This window comes from Delphinus delphis, chromosome 4, assembly GCF_949987515.2.
Source record: "Delphinus delphis chromosome 4, mDelDel1.2, whole genome shotgun sequence".
Taxonomy (NCBI): Eukaryota; Metazoa; Chordata; class Mammalia; order Artiodactyla; family Delphinidae; genus Delphinus; species Delphinus delphis.
Window position 1 is genome coordinate 117,424,200 of NC_082686.1, and position 17,324 is coordinate 117,441,523.

The 17,324-nt window shown below is 48.6% G+C and overlaps 1 protein-coding gene across 1 annotated transcript in view; it reads left to right on the top strand.

Annotated features, from left to right (window-relative positions):
- CLSTN2 (calsyntenin 2) overlaps nucleotides 1-17,324 on the top strand; it is a 634,366-nt gene that overhangs the window by 513,347 nt on the left and 103,695 nt on the right. Inside the window, exon 6 of the mRNA XM_060010069.1 lies at nucleotides 10,625-10,810. Within this exon, the coding sequence (XP_059866052.1) occupies nucleotides 10,625-10,810 (186 nt within the window). The remainder of the gene's footprint in view (nucleotides 1-10,624; nucleotides 10,811-17,324) is intronic.

Consider the following 17,324-nt stretch of genomic DNA (forward strand, 5'->3'; position numbering starts at 1 on the left):
TCTTGTCAGACCAAAGAATATTAAACAAGTCAGGGTTATACTTCCTCAGGTTTTCAAAAAAAAGAACAGATCGGCACATACGCAGTGAGTCAGTACGGCCTCGGCACCTGGGATGGGAGTCTTATCATCAAAGGAGTATCAGCATTGGCGTCCCAAGAGGGGCATTTAATCTTTACTTTTAACATGAACGTTGTTTACTTCTGGTCGCTGTGCCCTCTTTTTTAATCATTAAAGCATATGTACACTCTATGTCTGATAGGCTACAAATGCCTGAAACACAGTGAGACCAACCAAACTGAAACGTCAGAGTTTGGAGCAGAGAACTGTTTATGGCAGGGTCATGCAAGGAGACAGGTGGCTCATGCCCAAAAAACCCCCGAACTCCTCCAAGGGTTTCAGCAAAGCACTTTTAAGGGCATGGTGAGGGGGGGCATGGTTAGTTGTTGCAAACTTCTTGGTGCTGGAATCCTTCCTTCTTGCAGCTGTCCAGGCAGGTCAAGTCAAACCTCCAACAAGACAAATGCTATGCTCTGTTCTGCAACTTTTTATCTCCATACAAATGGAAAAGTGTTATACCCTTAAAGGTCAGAGCCTTGAGAATGGGCTATCCTGTATATTTCAGGCTATAGGCAACATTCTGAACTGGAAGCAAAAACAACAGAATACAAAGGTTAAAGTAAAAGAAACAGATTTGTTCTTCCGTATTGCACTTCTCAAATCATCTATGGGGAAGGGCCAGTTTTTTTTCCCAATCATCATGGAGCATGATTTTACAAAAATATAATAGAGACAGATTTCTAGAAAAATGAAATAAATAGCAAAGGCATTCAAAATATAAGCCAATTTTTTAAGTATAATTAGATTCAACAAATGTCAAATTACTCTGTCAAATTGCTATAAAATTTCTAAATGCTACCCTGGATTTCTATGACAGAACTATAACAAGCAGTTCCAAGGCCACACCGGTCTGTAGACCACAGTGAGTAGCATTGCCCCAGAATCTGTCCTTGCCCTTGCCCTTGCCCTTGCCTTCCACAAAATCAGAAATGATTTAGACTTGGATTATGTTTCCAACTTGGTCTGATCACAGGCCATCTTTACATGGTCCTTACCTCTCAGCACTGGTTCTCCTGGTTGACAATGGCAGGCCAAGGAAGATGGTACGATAGAAGCCTCGGGCTTCATCGAGAAGCTATTGGGCAGGAAGCTGTCTGAAGTTTCCCAGGTGCTCCCAGAATAAGGCCTGAAATTGTCCACCTACATGCCTGACTCTGAAATCACAGGTGACGATGTGAGGGTATTATCAGGCCAAGGAGTCGGTAATCATGGTGATGATTTGGGACAGAATTAGACTCCCTCTGTCATCAGGAAACTAGAGAGAACTTCACAGGCAGGACAAAATTTGAGGACAAATTACTAGTTGTTTCATTTGACATTTATGGAGACATCTCAGGGGATTAGAAAAATTGCAAATACATGAAGTTTTCCAAAATTGGAGTCATATGTAAGTACAATTTCATCATCATACACACTTGTCCACAGACACTCAAACTCAGGCGGAGGTGTGTACATATGTGTACACACACACACACACACACACACACACACACACGCACGCACACACGCCACGTCTTGGATCCTTTTCATTTTAATGCGTGGCAGTCCAGAATCTCTGAATTCCAGATGACTGCCTTCTTCGCCTTTGATGAAATTGGAGTGTGTGTGTGTGTGTGTGTGTGTGTGTGTGTGTAGATTTTCATACATCTAATCACTCACTCATTTCATAGATATTTATTGAGCACCTATTATGTGCCAGGCCCTGCACAGTGATGTATAAGTTATGCTCCAGAGCATGACTGGGTGATAAACAAAGAGTAAATAATTCTCAGAAGGAAGAGAAGGGCCAGCCACAGAGGGGCCAGGGACTGACCACCAGGCGGAGGGCTGACCTGCGTTGTACTCCCTGATCTGAACCGTGGGTACTTTTTCTCTCCCTTCTTCTCCTTTGTAGTTAATTAAGATCTCCCTTTTTAGTAAGAACTAAAAGGTAATAAAATCCTCTTGTGAAGATTAAGTATAGTAAATGCCAAGGGGTTAGTAATAAAGGAAGGGCAAGGATTCCTTATATCTGTAATTAGTTCAGAGAGTTTGTGTTTTCTTTCTTTTTAAATTGTGCCTGCAGGTAATTGTTTTTAATTGGGGAAGGGAAAGCCGTATAATGTAATGCTCAAAAGTAGATGTGCCTCTTATGTGTTGGGCCCAGGGTAAGTGGTTTGCGTTTGTCATCTGATATAAACCCAATCAGCAGCTCTGAAATAGGTGATAACATCACCAGTGTTTGCGTGAGTAAACTCAGGCAGGGAAGGAACTGACTGGCCCCCCTGTCCGTGGTACCAAGTGGCAGAGCTGGGACTCACACCTGGGTCTAACCCCAAAGCCTGGGCTCTTCCCTTTGGGGTAATTAATATTCCCATTCTACAGATGAAGAAACTGAGGCCCAGAACCATTAAGGAACATGCCCAAGGTTATTCAGCTGGAAAGGACACTATGTAATTCGTGGGTCCCAGTTCAAAATGAGAATGAAAAGCCTTTTGCTTTAAAATTACTAAGATCTTCAAGAAAGTGACAGCAGAATGTTACACCAAGTATGGGACCCTTCTGCACATGAAGCTGGTCTTGGAACCTGGACTGGACTCCTCACCACCTCCTGCCTCCTTCTGGCTGAATGTCCCATCTCACGGTTATAAACCCACAACAGCAGAAAAGGAAATGTTAAATGAAAATGAACTCAGAAAAGCAAGGGATCCTTTTTGGAGTCATGCAGGCCTGGCACAAGTCCTGGCTCTAACACATGTATGGTCTTATCTAATTTTCACACCAGCTCCCTGAGATGTAGTTGTAATTTCTCCCCATTTTACAGATGAGGAAACTGAGGTAGAGAGTGTCTTGCCCCAGGAGCACTAGCTGGTAAGCAGAGAAGGCAGGCATCTGACTCCTCACCCCTCATCTCTATACTCTGTTGCCTAAGTGTCACCATGGCCCTACCCAAAGTCAGGCTGGGATACTGAGGAATTCACCCCAGGAGCCCTGTAGGGAGAGGAGAGAGAAGGCGAGTCTCAGAAGCCAGCCCTTTTCACTACCATTTACAACAAGGGCCGCTCCCTGGCCTAGCACTTAAGTCCCTTGTAACCTGGCCCCAAAGTTCCTTTCCGGCCCATCTCACACCAGGCCTCCTAGAGGCCCACCCCTGGCCTTACGTTTGTCTGTGCTTTCTGAGTCCTGCCAGGCTGCTGGTCAGGGGGCACCATTCATGTCGCTTTCCATCTAAATGGCACCCGTTGGCATTGTACAGCCCCAAGGCCATGGTGGTGACACCCTAGAGTTCTCTCTGCCCCCCGAATGCCCCTCATTCTCCAGTGCTGTGTTAACCATGCCTTCTACCGTCTGCATCCTGATGCATTGACAACTGGGGACTTGCTGAGCCTGGAGGGACTGCCCCTCTCAATTAGGTAATTCCTAGAGAGAGCAAACAACTTACCCTTTTGCTTTTCAAACACTAACCAACCGACCCAGAACCCACATCCCCATCCACCTCTTTTATCAGGCTCTCACACTCCAGCCAACATTCACCTGCCCTACTCACCCCAGGGCCAGGTACCAGACATCGAGGGACAGCCCCTACGCCCCAGAGGCCACTGAAATTATACGAACTAGGCGATCCTAAGGCTGCTTACCCTGCCTCGCCTCTTCCTTCCCATGCAAACCACAGTACAGGCCCTTGCCTATGGTTTTCCCCTCTCCCTCTGCCTCCTGACTGACCCTGTGCTTCTCCATGTGCCCCCAGTGGTGTGGGCCCCCTCGCTTTGGGACTCGTGAGTATAACAAATTCTCTTATCAATGGCAATAATATCCTGATCTGTTGGCCTTATCACACTTAAATAATAATACCACCTATATTAAAACAAAGCCCAGGTTACTTCCCCCAGGAAGCTGCCTCTGATCACCCTGGTCGGGATAACTTATCTCTTCCTCTTTGTTCTCTGGGACCCACATTTTGTCCCTCTGTCCCTCTGTCTGCCTGAAAGCTGGCCATGTGGCTGCCTCTGCCCTGACCGTCAGCACCATCCAGTTAAGGGTTATGAGTCACACTTCTCTGCCTCCCTTGCCTGGGGCTCTGCCTGGCACATAGTAGGTGCTCAGTAAATGCATGTCATCTAGAATAAAGATAAGAATGATACAAGACTGATGATGGTAGTGGTGGCAGTAGCTCTCTGTTCCTGGTGCTTTGCATACCTTTTCTCCAATTCCCAAAGCAGCTCTGCAAGGTAGATTTGTGTTGTCATCATTCTACAGATGAGAAAATGAAGCTCAGGGAGGTTCACTGATTTACCTAAGGCCACACCGCCAAGAAGTGGCAGAGCCATGGTTCAGACCTGAGTCTGCCCAGCTGCAGAGTTAACACTCTTGAATTTAGTTAAATTGAATTGAAGTTAATTCCACATCGTGTGACACTGTCAGAGGTGATTCTCTGAGTGGGTTGATGGAGAGGTGGCAATCAGGAATGTTCTAGTGTTCTGCAAATGAGCACCAGCTAAGCCAGCTGCCGAGTGATCTTTTCAAAGCACAGTCTAGATTCTTCATGGCCTCACTAAGCACCCATTTATGGCTCTTCACTGGCCCTAAGATGAAACCCAAACCTCTTAGCCAGCATCTGTCATCTGATCACTTACCTTTCCAGCCCATCTCTACCTCTTTACTCACCCCCAACTCAGAGGCACTGGACGGCCAGTGGAGGCAAAGATGCTCCCTATTAAGCGTGGGTACCTCCCTGGCTTTGCCCTGGGGGAAAGGAAGTCCCTTGGTGCCAAACCAAAGCCACTTATTTCTAAGAGAAAGTCTTGAAAGATGCCAGGTGGTTGATGCCTGCAGAGACTGGTTAGAATGTCAGCTGCCTGAACAATCCCTGATCAGGAGGGAAAACCCCTTTCCTATCCCTCCCACTCCCGGCATCCCCACATCCAGCCACTTACCTTGTATGAATCCTAGAAAACCCGATGCTTCTTCCTCTGCTAGAAGGTGAGACCAGGAAGAGCTGGAGGCCCTTTGAACATGAACAATAAAGGAAAAAGGAATGTTCGGACACACCTGTGTCTGTCCCTCTCATCCTTCTGCGTCCCTTCTGAGTTCAGAATTGGAACAATGGACCTGAGTGTCTTGGATTACAAGAGCCCTCAAAGCCTGTGCTTTCCAGAAGTCTCTGATTAGCTTTGTTCCACCCACAGGCATCTAATAAGAGCATTCCAAGTGGTTAATATTCTCCAGATGAGAAAATGTATGTTCCCCCAATTCAGCAGGAGTTATAATGCCATCATCCTGTTTCTAAATCCTTAATGCACCGAGGAGGAATTTAGCTCCTGAAGGCATTCCAGTGCTAACCTTTTCAGGAATACTTATGACGTCATCGAGCTTGATTATTAAAACAACAGGTGGTCTACTTCCTTTCTCTTCATTTGAGAAAACAGTGGAACCACAATTCATTAACTAATCTCTAGGTCCTTTATACATTGAAAAGATTTTGTTTCCAAGCAGGACAGCTCAGAGAAGTTTAGGAAGCTTGTGAACCAAGGAGTGGGATGTTTCTATCATGAGGCTTCAGCAGGAAGGTTGCTGTGTTGGGCCCTTAGCCTTCAACGCTCACGATGAGCCCACGAGGAGGTGTAACTATCCCGAATGTACAGATGAGGCCACGGAGGCCCAGAGATGACAACTGTTTTGCAAAAGTCACATGACCCGCATTCGGAGGAGATGAGATTCAAGCCTAGATCTCTCCAGTCTTCAGTGTCCAAGCAACCCCTCACCCACACAAACTGCCCCTAAGGTCAAGCAGTGATAAAACTGACAACACTCCTTGATCCTTCACGAGCATCAGAGATTATCGTCTTTTTTTTTCCTATATCAGTGCAAATTGAAGGTTCAAAAATGAATCTGGGGACTTCCCTGGTGACACAGGGGATAAGAATCCGCTTGCCAGTGCAGGGGACACGGGTTTGAGCCCTGGTCCGGGAAGATCCCACGTACCGCGGAGCAAATAAGCCCGTGCGTCACAACTACTGAGCCTGCGTGCCACAACTGCTGAAGCCTGCGCTCCATAACAAGAGAAGCCACCACAAGGGGAAGCCCGCGCACCGCAATGAAGAGTAGCCCCCACTTGCCACAACTAGAGAAAGCCCACGCGCAGCAACAAAGGCCCAACACAGCCGAACAAATAAATAAAATTGAAAATCTTGAAAGACAAAAATGAATCTGTAAAACTCACCATTCTCAGTTCCAGCAAATCCTCAGAATCAAGGAGGAGCTATTGTAAAAGAGCCCTGTGACTGTGGGCAAGTCACACCAACTCTCAGCCACAGTTTTCCATCTGCACAATTAAGATAGTAGCACTCATGGACTTTCCTGGTGGCGCAGTGGTTAAGAATCTGCCTGCCAATACAGGAGACACGGGTTCGAACCCTGGTCCCGGAACATCCCATATGCCGCAGAGCCTCTAAGCCCGTGTGCCACAACTACTGAGCCTGCGCTCTAGAGCCCGTGAGCCACAACTACTGAGCCCGTGTGCCACAACTACTGAAGCCCGTGCACCTAGAGCCCGTACTCTGCAACAAGAGAAGCCACCGCAATGAGAAGCCCGCGCGCCACAACGAAGAGTAGTCCCGGCTCGCCACAACTAGAGAAAGCCCACGCACAGCAATGAAGACCCAACGCAGCCCAAAAATTAATAAATAAATAAATTTATTTTAAAAAAAGAAAAGATAGTAGCACTCACTCACTGGGTTGCTGGGAGAATTAAATGAAAGAAGAGACCTAAAAGCCCTTAGCACCTTGTAGGTGCTAATAATTTTATGTCTCCTTATTTCCTGCAATAAATGTTATTGCATAAATAATCACTTAACAATAATAACTGTTGAATATGTCCCTTGTGTTTGAGGCTGAAACGACTGCATTTAATCCCCCCAGATCCTGGGTGGTAGGTGTGACTTTTATTGAGACTCAGGGTGGGTAAGTAGTTTGCCCAGAGTTCACACAGGAAGTGGGAGGCCTGGAATTTGAACACAGACACCCTGAATTTAAAGGTCATACTTTTAGCCATCCTGCCATCCTTCCCTCTGGAAAATGAAGATGAATAGATATTTCATGTGACAAAGGCTGAATTTGATGACTTGCATTTTGCTCTCTTAATCCCCACCCCAGCTCCTTCTTGGAAAATGAAAGATGTTTGTGTGAGCTTCCCACTGTCTCCAGGACGCTACACTCAGAAAGCTTCATTGATTTCTTTTACTATATGGTTGCAATTTTGCCTACGCTTCATAAACCCTCAAAAACAAGCCTCATGAGGTCACCAAAGCAACTGGCAGGTGTGATGATCCTAAAGTTCTTCTGTGCCTGATTTCTCTTCAGAGAGGGACTCGTCCCCTCTACCCAGGGGCGGCAAAAAGAATTAAAACTTTGCTAGGACTGTGCCTCCACTGACTTTTCCTTCGTTATTTGTTTGCTTCTTTATTTACACTCCTTCAGAAAAGGACTTGATGTGGAATTTCTTATCAGAGATAACCACTAAAATATCTAGATGAGAAAGAGAACCCACAGTCCCCACAGAATAAAGGGAATCGATACTGATGTAAGGCCATACCAAGGTCCCCCTGCACAAAACCATTTCCCTGATTATTTTTAAATCTGTATCTCTAAAGAAAAGGAAGATCCAGGGAGAGAAAAGTGAGGAAGGGAAGGAAAGAGGCCCCCTCCTTGACACCATGTTTAATTATTGGGAAGAGATTCCTCCATTATCAGTTCTGGACCACTTGCCTTGCTGAGGACAAAGAAAAGCAAACATGTGATGGGCTGCTGTTGGGATGGATGGCTCTGCAGGACTGAGGGTAGGGGCAGACGGAGGCAGTACCAGAGAAGCTACAAACAGGCTGTGGCTTCTCTCTCTGGCTCAAGAAGGGATGCCATGGCTGAAGTCAAGGTTAGGTCTCTGAGGCTTCTCAGATCCACCTGGCAAACATTTCCTGTGCTCAGAGCTAGGTGTGGAGGGATCAAAAATAAACGCACAATTCCTGCCTTTAAAGAGTTCTTCGTTACAGGAAGAGGCAGGCACACGAATGGATAATTCCAAGATGATATCCTACAGGATCCATTCACACTTCCTACCACTGTCTAGTGAGTATGTGCTCTGTGCCGGCCATTGTGCAAAATGATGGGGATTCAGGGTAACTGTCAGCTTGGCGTCTAATACTGTAGTCTAATGGCGAATATCCTGTGAGAGCACAGAGGAGGGTTTCAACCCAGACTGGAGAAATCCTGAAAGGTTACATGGGGGCGGTGACGGACAGAAGAGAATAGAAAGGGCACTCCACGCAGAAGAAATGGCATGATTGAATGCTCAATAGTATGAAACATTGTGTACCTAGGACACGACGAGACTTGTCATGTGCGGACCTCTGCTTACAGCACTGTGAGTTTTAGATATATCTAAGAAAAAGCCCTCCTGTCTACCAGTGATTGGTCCTTTAGATTGACCTCTAGAGCATGGGCTATAGCAGCTTCGTGATCTCATCCTCCGGGAGAAGACACAGCTCCGCGGAGCTCTGAGTAAAAACATGTAATTGGGTGTATTCTCTTTTACTTGTAGTCGCTATCATTTAAACATCCTCCCATGGCAAGTTCCCTGGTGATGAACCCCACAACATGGTGTGCAATCTTTGCTTATGGCTCAGAGAAACCCCTTAGAGTATGGCTGGTTAATGCAGGGGTTCAGAGCTAAACCCAAATTACCTGGTTAGCTGGAATGTGGCAGGGTTGCAGTGCAGGGGGGATGCACATCTCCTTTGCTCGCTGGGGAAGGAATAACATGGACTGGGGCCCTACTGCATGTCAGGCCCGCATGGTTGCACCTGGCCCTCAGCCCCCCAGTGTGGTCCCTACTTCACTGATGAGGTACCTGAGGCTAGGAGACCTTCACTAACCTTCCCAAGAAACTCCTGACCTGATTGAGTCAAGCCAAGATCATTGCGGCATCCACTTCAAATGAACTTCTCTGAGGCTTCCCATGGGCTTTCATCCTTGACGTTCAGGTCTCGGCTCAGACAGGAACTCTCTCCATCTATGGAGTCACTCTCTGTCACCACTTTTCCTTTCATAGCACTTACCCTCCCTGACAGGACAGCATGGACATATTCATTATCTGCCTGTCTCTCCCAGCTCCACAAGGCAGGGACCCTTCCTGACTCCTTCACTGCTGTATCCGTGATGCTACAAGCAGAGCCAGGTACATAAGAACCCCAAACAAATAAATGCTTTCTTACCAAACGAAGCCATCTGACAGTCCGTAAGCCCAGCCCTTCCACTCCACTGGTTTCCTCAAGGTGGCGGCCGGTGGCCCATGGGGTGTTTGTGGGGAACCCCTGGGTGGCTGATGAATGACCCTACATGCAGGACTCTCTTGAGTTTCTCAAGGGTGAGGGCAGGCAGTCCATGGCTTTTCATTTCTACCTTAGCAAAAGGATACCATCTAGCAATGTGACAGATGTTTGAGATTCATAAACTAATAGTACCACAACTCATGTTCCTTGATGATTCAGACTTCTACCCACAAGTCTGGTTCAGGCTGGCACAGACCTCTCAGGCAGCTGTCGCTCTCAGCAAGCGCTGTTGCCAGTCCCCATGAGCGTGGCCTCGACTCGCCTCTGACTTTCAGTGGCTGCTACGGTTGTTTCAATCAATTCTTGTGTACACTCACGCTTGGTGTGTATTTTTGTTGATTGCTCTGTTTCGTGTGGTACCATTTTGATTGTGATTTTGTTCCTCTCCAGCCTTGTATTGTCTCCAAGTTATTTTTCCACTAAAAAGCAGGGATAAGACCATCAGCCCTCCTTAAGTGAGTCACAGTCCTGAATGTTCGGGAAAGAGTCCTTGCACCTCACCTCGTGGCCTCATGTAATCCTGAATTACCTTGCTCGCCTTTATTTTGTGACCAGAGGTATACGTTCCTAAAACTCACCTTGCTGGGCAAAACGGGGAAAATGGGGCAAGGGGCTTGACACTCGAAAATGTCATCAGTGACACGTAAAAAAGAGAGAGAGGGAAAACGTTAGCACGGTGTTACTTTTACACAGGTTAAGTGGTAGAAATAGATAAGTACTACAATAAGTAGTACTTGAAGAGACCTGAGGTTTGCTTGTGGAAGTGGACACAGGAAAGGTTGCAGCTGGTACGTTACTGTGAAGAGGGTTTTCTGATGGGAATGGAAAGTTGTAACAGTGGTCCAGGCGGGTGTGGCTTTTTACACATGGTGAGGGGAGTCGCTGGTAGAAGTTTGAGGTCTGTGCACGTGCCTGTTTTGGACATTCCTACATGGCTCGGCTCAGCTCAGCTGGGTGCAGGTTTCTGCATTCACCTAATATTTCTCGTGCAAGAAATCTTGCATAAGCGAATGTGAAATTCCCATTATCCTCAAATTGTTTCCTAATATATCAATTGTGGTGGAACAAATTCACGTTTTCAAAACACGTGTTATAGCGGAACTGTCTGTACCTGACTTACTGTCATTCTTCCCTTGTTTGCTCAGATTGGACCAAGAGGATCGAGTACCAGCCTGGCTCAGGGAGCGTGCCCCTGTTCCCCAGCATCCACCTGGAGACGTGCGACGGGGCTGTGTCCTCCATCCAGATCACCACAGAGCTGCAGACAAACTACATCGGGAAGGGCTGTGACCGCGAGACCTACTCTGAGAAATCCCTTCAGAAATTATGCGGTAGGTTTTTCCCTGTTGAGAATAGTTTTTAATTATTTTTTTAAACAATATATACAAAGCATATGTTATTATATTATGAAAGAATCGCCCCTCCCCACTTCATCGGTATGTGTAACCTCTGGATGGATACTGTTTACTTATCATGGTTAAAGGGTCAGGGGGCACAGGTTTTGGCATCAGACACACCTGATCAGATCCCACCATGGACCAACTGCATGGCTGTGGGCAAGTGATGTGACAAAGCCTCTATTCTTCATCAGTAAAATAGAGATTCATGACCTCATGTGTGTTTTTTTTTTAAATTAATTTATTTATTTTTGGCCGCGTTGGGTCTTCGTTGCTCTACGTGGGCTTTCTCTAGTTGCAGTGCGCTGGCTTCTCATTGTGGTAGCTTCTCTTGTTGCAGAGCACGAGCTCTAGAGCGCAGGCTCCGTAGTTGTGGCGCACGGGCTTAGTTGCTCCGCGGCACGTGGGATCTTCCCGGCCCAGGGCTCAAACCCTTGTCCCCTGCATTGGCAGGCGGATTCTCAACCACTGCGCCACCAGGGAAGCCCGACACCGTGTGTTTAAGAGCACCTAGCACAGGGCCTGAAGGAACAGGGATCCCTTCCACCGTGTTGGTTTACAGAGAGGTGCCTGCCCAGGGGCCAGTGTGAAGGGTGGTGTCAGCCACTTGGGGAGAGGTGGGTCTCCTCCCCCAGGACCAGCTATGGAACTTGAGGGCTTAGTGCAAGTGAAAGTGCAGGGCCCTTTTCCAAAATTATTAAGAATTTTAAGGCAGCAACAGCAAAGCATTAAAGCAAGCTGGGGGCCTCGTGTGATTGTTCAGGTCACAGGCCGGTGAAGCCAGGCCTGGCTGCCCAAGTCAGAAGAGAAGAGCGAGGGTGAGAGTGGAGGTGGGATCTGGAAAGTCCAAGTGTGGGGGACAGAGGGCTTGCTGTCCACAGGCTGAAAGATGGCGCCCCAAGATAGGAGCAGGCCAGAACTAGGAGCCAGGCTGCTGGAGGTTCTGTACAAGGAAGCTTAGCTTTATTGAGCACCTGCTGTGTGCACCCTCCTAGAATCTTCACATGCCCTACGCTAAGTTCCCCACTACACTGAGGAGGGTCTTATTCACCCAGTTTTAAAGATGGACAATTTGAGGCCCAGAGAGGAAAAATGACTTGTTCAAGGTCATGCAGATAGAAAGTGACAGAGCCAGACTTTGAAGGTAGGTTTGTGGGAATGAAGGGCTCTTTGGCTCAGGGTCTGTGACTCCGGGCCAGGCCTCTGGAGCTGGAACGTAAACCGCTCAAGTCAGCTGTGGAATAAGATACTCAATACGGGGGGGACGGTACCATGTGCTTGGTAAACCACACCGTGCACGGGTGGATGGGTCTCCTTCATCCCCACCACGTATACTTCATTTCTGTTCTCTCCAAGAATATTCAGGCCCTCACACTGACTCTCCAGCTGGGCTGTGGGCAGCTTAGGAAAGAGCTTCCTCTTAGACGGGGCCTACACTTGGGGGTAACTCCATCCCCACCAAAGGAAAAGGAGACTCCCGAACACACAGCGTAGCCTGCATCCTCTCCTGGGGACCCCTCCACTACTCTCTTCAGGGCAGTTTTTCTCTCTCAACATTGACACACACACTCATGCACACACAGGTGCATACAGGCACACACAGGTACACACATGCATACACAAATATGCACATACGTGCGTGCGCCCCCCCCACACACACACCTTCACACACACAGCTCTTGCCCAAAGGACCAAGTGACAATTTGAGAACTGAATGTGAAATACACCCTGCTCGGGTATCACTGCGTCCTATTTGTCATGTCACCAGGCCGGCAAGGAGGGCATGTGGGAAGGCACGTTTTTCCAGAATGATGCAGGAGATTCGGAAAAACACCACGACCTCCATATTCCAAACTGCTCTTGTGAAAATGGCTGTCAGGGGCCCGCAGTATTGAGAAAGCTGCCTCTGGTTCTCTCCTTCTGTCCGGGAGCGGAGAAGCCAGCTCCGCTGACAACTTACTTTGAATGAATATCCCATTTCGCTCCCCGCGCACCTGAATTATAAGTCAAGTCCACCCCGTGCCACCACGGGTGACGGTCATTTCCTAAACTCCTCCAGGTTAGAAAGAGATGATGGAATCAGCTTGTTAAAGATCAGATGGGCCCAAGGGCGCACACTGGTGATTTGATTCTGAATGTTGCGAAGGGGAGACCAGGAGATAGGTAGAGTGAGAAGGATTTTCTGAGCGAAGAAACTTTAGAGCCAGATTGCATCTGGTTGTTAGCATAGCTCATTGCTTCTGGGCTGCCAGCCTCACGGGGCAGGAAGGCAGGTTAATTCAGTCAGGAAAGCACTTTCCCCTGAGATGCGAGCTTATCTGGTGCTGGGAGCGACCATTTGTTAAGAGAGGTCTGCCTGTCTTTCTGGTGACCTTCCCGGCAGTGCCACCCTCCCATCGCACTTCTGGAAACCCTGAGTGAGCCTGACGGGCAGGGCCACTCCTGCCTCCAGATTAGGAGTCTGACTCTTGAATCGGCGGAGGGAGAGTTCAGGAAAGAAGGGCAGGAGCAAATGAGTGAGACAGATGCCCATCTGCTCTGGGGTCAGCTTCCTCAGGCCCCACGCGCTCTCCAAACCATGAGGGAAAGGCAGGCCAGATCGCTTCTAAAGCAGAGCCTGGGTTGTAATTCCTGACTCCCATGGGGCACCTTAGGTTCGGGAGACAAGCTTCTCTGTGTTTTCAGTGGACGGTCGACAAGTTGCTGGCGGGGTTTCCCAGCCAGGGAGCCACCATGACACTTCAAGCCCCGACGTTCATGCATTTTTCATTCTACAAATCTTTATTGACTTTGGGTGGAAACAGGGAGACCAATTAAGATGTTATCGTCATAGTCTAAGCAAGAGAGAATGATTTCTGAACCGGGGGAGTGGCGGTAGGGATGAATTTAAGACAGATTTAGGAAGTAAGAGTCAATCACTGATTAGCTGTCAGCAGTGAAAAAGAAGGAATCTTAGAAGATTCTAATGTGAGCATCTAACTGGACGAGAGTGCCACCAGCCAGTAGCCACCAAATTCAGGGCAAGGGCGGATTTAGGGGGCAGTGATGACTGGACCTGTGGAACATCCAGGTGTGGGTGCCTAGCTCTAGCCTGGCTCTCCACACCCCGAGGACCCACCTCCATCCTGCTGATCCGTCCCTAGAGCCCATTTCTCCCTGCCGTCCTGCCTCTTCTTGGCCAGGGTACCCCATCTGTCGCCGTTCCCAGTTCATTCCCATCCCTAAGCCTTTGTTCATGTTTCTTCCCGCTAGAATCTCTCTCTCCTTCGCCATTCCAAACGCTTCCCTTAAGTCAATATTCGCCTGCCCTCTGTGCTCGCCAGGGTCAGTCCTGGGGCGCTTCCCGGTGTCTTTGAGTTCTGGCGTTGCTTCTGTGACATTTGTTGTTGTGCGGTGACCCAGGCAAGGGTGTCTCCCCAGAGGCGCCTTGTGGAGGTCCAGTCGCTGCCCACCTGCTTCTTCCTCCTGCAACGTCGCTCCACAACGAGCAATGATGGGATCCTGCGTAAGGGGCCGTCGGACAACAGCTGGGCAAAGCTGCTGTCGGGAAACACCGGACAGGTGCAGTAGCACCAGAAATGGCTTCTTCGTTTCCAGGGGAACACTGGACGTCAGGCATATCGCTGCCTGCAGTTTGTGCATGGAAACACTTCCATTCCATCTTGAAACAAAAACGATACAGGGCCCTGCACCTGTGTCCCCTTCAGCTTGTAGGACCAAACTTAGCCTAACATGGTCCCCCATTGCCACTGGCTTACATGAAGCCAGGCCTCTTGGGGAAGTTGGACAAGCCGCTTATCACCTCCTCTGGGTTCAGAGATTCAAGATGAAGGGATCTCCCATCTCAGTCCCAGGCTTTCCCGAGGTGAAGTGTCACAGAACTGCCTTGAGTATGAAATGCATGATGAAGCCCCAGTGACTCTTGGCCAAATTAAACTTGACATTAACCAGAGCCCAAGAAAAGGCTCACTTCCGTGCCCCTGAGTCTCTGCATATTACAATAAACAGCAAAGCAGTTTGTGACACATATATCATTCGGAGACCAGAGGCCAGGGCTTCTCCTCCCTGGAATCACAGGCTCCTGGCATCTGGCCGGCACCTCCCCATATGACACTCGGGGTCAGCTGCTTTCTACATGTAGAGTCAAGAGCTCCGAAGACAGGTCCTGTTGAAGGCAAGGCTGCAGAGAGAGACCCTTCTGCTAAATCAAGGGATTGAGCTGTCAGACCAGCTCAGATTACCAGTCGGTGAGCTGTTCACGGGATTTATACACTTGTGGGTCCAGGAGGTCTTCGTAGCAAATCCATTCATTCATTCATTCATGTATTTATTAGTTCAGCAAATATTTGTTCAGTGTCCAAATGTTCTAACTCGTGAGGTTATCTAGAAGTTAGTGAGACCACTTAACAATTCAGTCTCCTGGGGAAGACAGACATGTAAAAGAAGTTCAGTCCATGGCTTTCTGCTACACCGTGCAGCGTAACAGAGCTTGCCCTCACTGAGAATCACAGTTCAAGGCTTTTATACCTTCAGAACACCCCAAGCAGGGGAAGCCATCATCAGTTCCTCCAAGATGCCTCGAAACAGCTGGAGCTTCCAGGGGGGGCAGAACCAGCCCCCCAGTCATAGCCAGCGTTTCCATTCTCAGAGAGCTGAAGTGGGCCTCTGACTCTAAGGAAAACTGATGCATACGTGTTGGGAGTCCCATTAAATCACTACTCATACATGAGCAGGTTTGCACACACTGACCCGCGGGTGACGACAGTGAGCAATGGGCTTCTCTTTGGATATGACTTCTTTGCAGTCAATTACGCAGCTACCATACAGCAGGCCCTTCTATTCCTGGAGAAGGTTTTTGCCTACAGTGGCCTTTCCCAGGCTGGTCAGCAACTGGGTATCCACGGCTCTGCCCCAAGAGCTTTGCTGACCACCCTCATCCAAAGCCCAGCGTGCTTCACCTGGACAGTTCAGGGCCTTTGAGGAACCCCTCTTGTCTAGGATTCCAGAGGTGGAATGATAGTCTGATCAACGGTGTGAGCTCTGGAAAGGACATCAGAAAGTCCGCCACATCTATCCTGAAGGTATGCAGATAGAGAAGTGCAAATGGTAGCCGCTGATGTCAGTCACTTAATGTGGTGTATCAGTCAGGATAGGGCAGGTTATGCTGCAGTAACAAGTGATTCCAAAATCTATTGGCTGAAAATAACAAAGGTTTGTTTTCTATTCCTACCACATGTCCTTCTCGGGTTGACTGTGGCTCTGCTCTATGTTAGTTTCCCCCTGGGATCCAGGCTAACAGAAAGGCCTCTATCTAGAACATTGTTGATCTCATGGCAGATGGAAAAAACATGTGATGAACCATGGACTAGCTTGTAAAGCTTCTGCCCTAAGATGACACGTCACTTGCACTCACATTTCATTGGTCAGAGCAAGTCACAAGGCCAAGTGCTATCAGTGGGTCAGAAAAGTATGTTGAGAACAGAATGCTTTCTATCATCATGTAGTTCAAGTACAGCCTTTGTCAAGAGGACCTCCCTGGCTTCCCCTGAGACTCTCTAGCGATGAACTCTTCCACACGCCAAAACTAAAAGACTTTCTACTGGGTGACTAGAGGTAGGGCCCATTTCTATCTGGTTCGTTGCTCCATTCTCACCACAGTACCTGGCATAACTTAGACATTACATAAGCGTTTAATGAAGTAACGTGGAGTTGCTATTGCTAATCGTGAGAATACTCCATAGAATGAGGCCTGTGTCCTTGAGCACAATCGTTCCTCTCCCCTGAGACCCTCTCCTTCTTGCCATCCTTCCCCCTGCCCCATGATGGACCATGAGGAGGCATGGCTGAGGCTCCATGTCTGTCACCATTGCCACAGGCCTACCGTGAAATGCTAAGGACACTCTGCCCTCACCAAGGCACCAAAGCAGCATGCAAACCCAGCAATTAAGAAGTCCAGACGGTGACCACTGTCCCCAGGCTCCATGTGGGCTCTGGCTCCACTGTGCGTCCTGAAATCTGCCTAAGTCACCCCTGTCTTTATCTACTTGCTGACTCAGAGATGCTTCCCCACCCTGATAGGGCTCAGGGCCTTCAAACCAGACCTCACCTCTGGTTGTCAGCCTCCTGCACTCAGGCTGCAGCTGCTGTGCACCAGACCAGTGTGAACTCTCAGCAACGTGGTGGTCCCAGGGACCTTTGTGAGTGTTCCTAAGGGTGTCTTAAATACACACTGGGGCTTCCCTGGTGGCGCAGTGGTTGAGAGTCCGCCTGCCGATGCAGGGGACACAGGTTCGTGCCCCGGTCCGGGAAGATCCCACATACTGCGGAGCAGCTGGGCCCGTGAGCCATGGCCGCTGAGCCTGTGCGTCCGGAGCCTGTGCTCCGCAACAGGAGAGACCACAACAGTAAGAGGCCCGCGTACCGCAAAAAAAAGGAAAAAAAAAATACA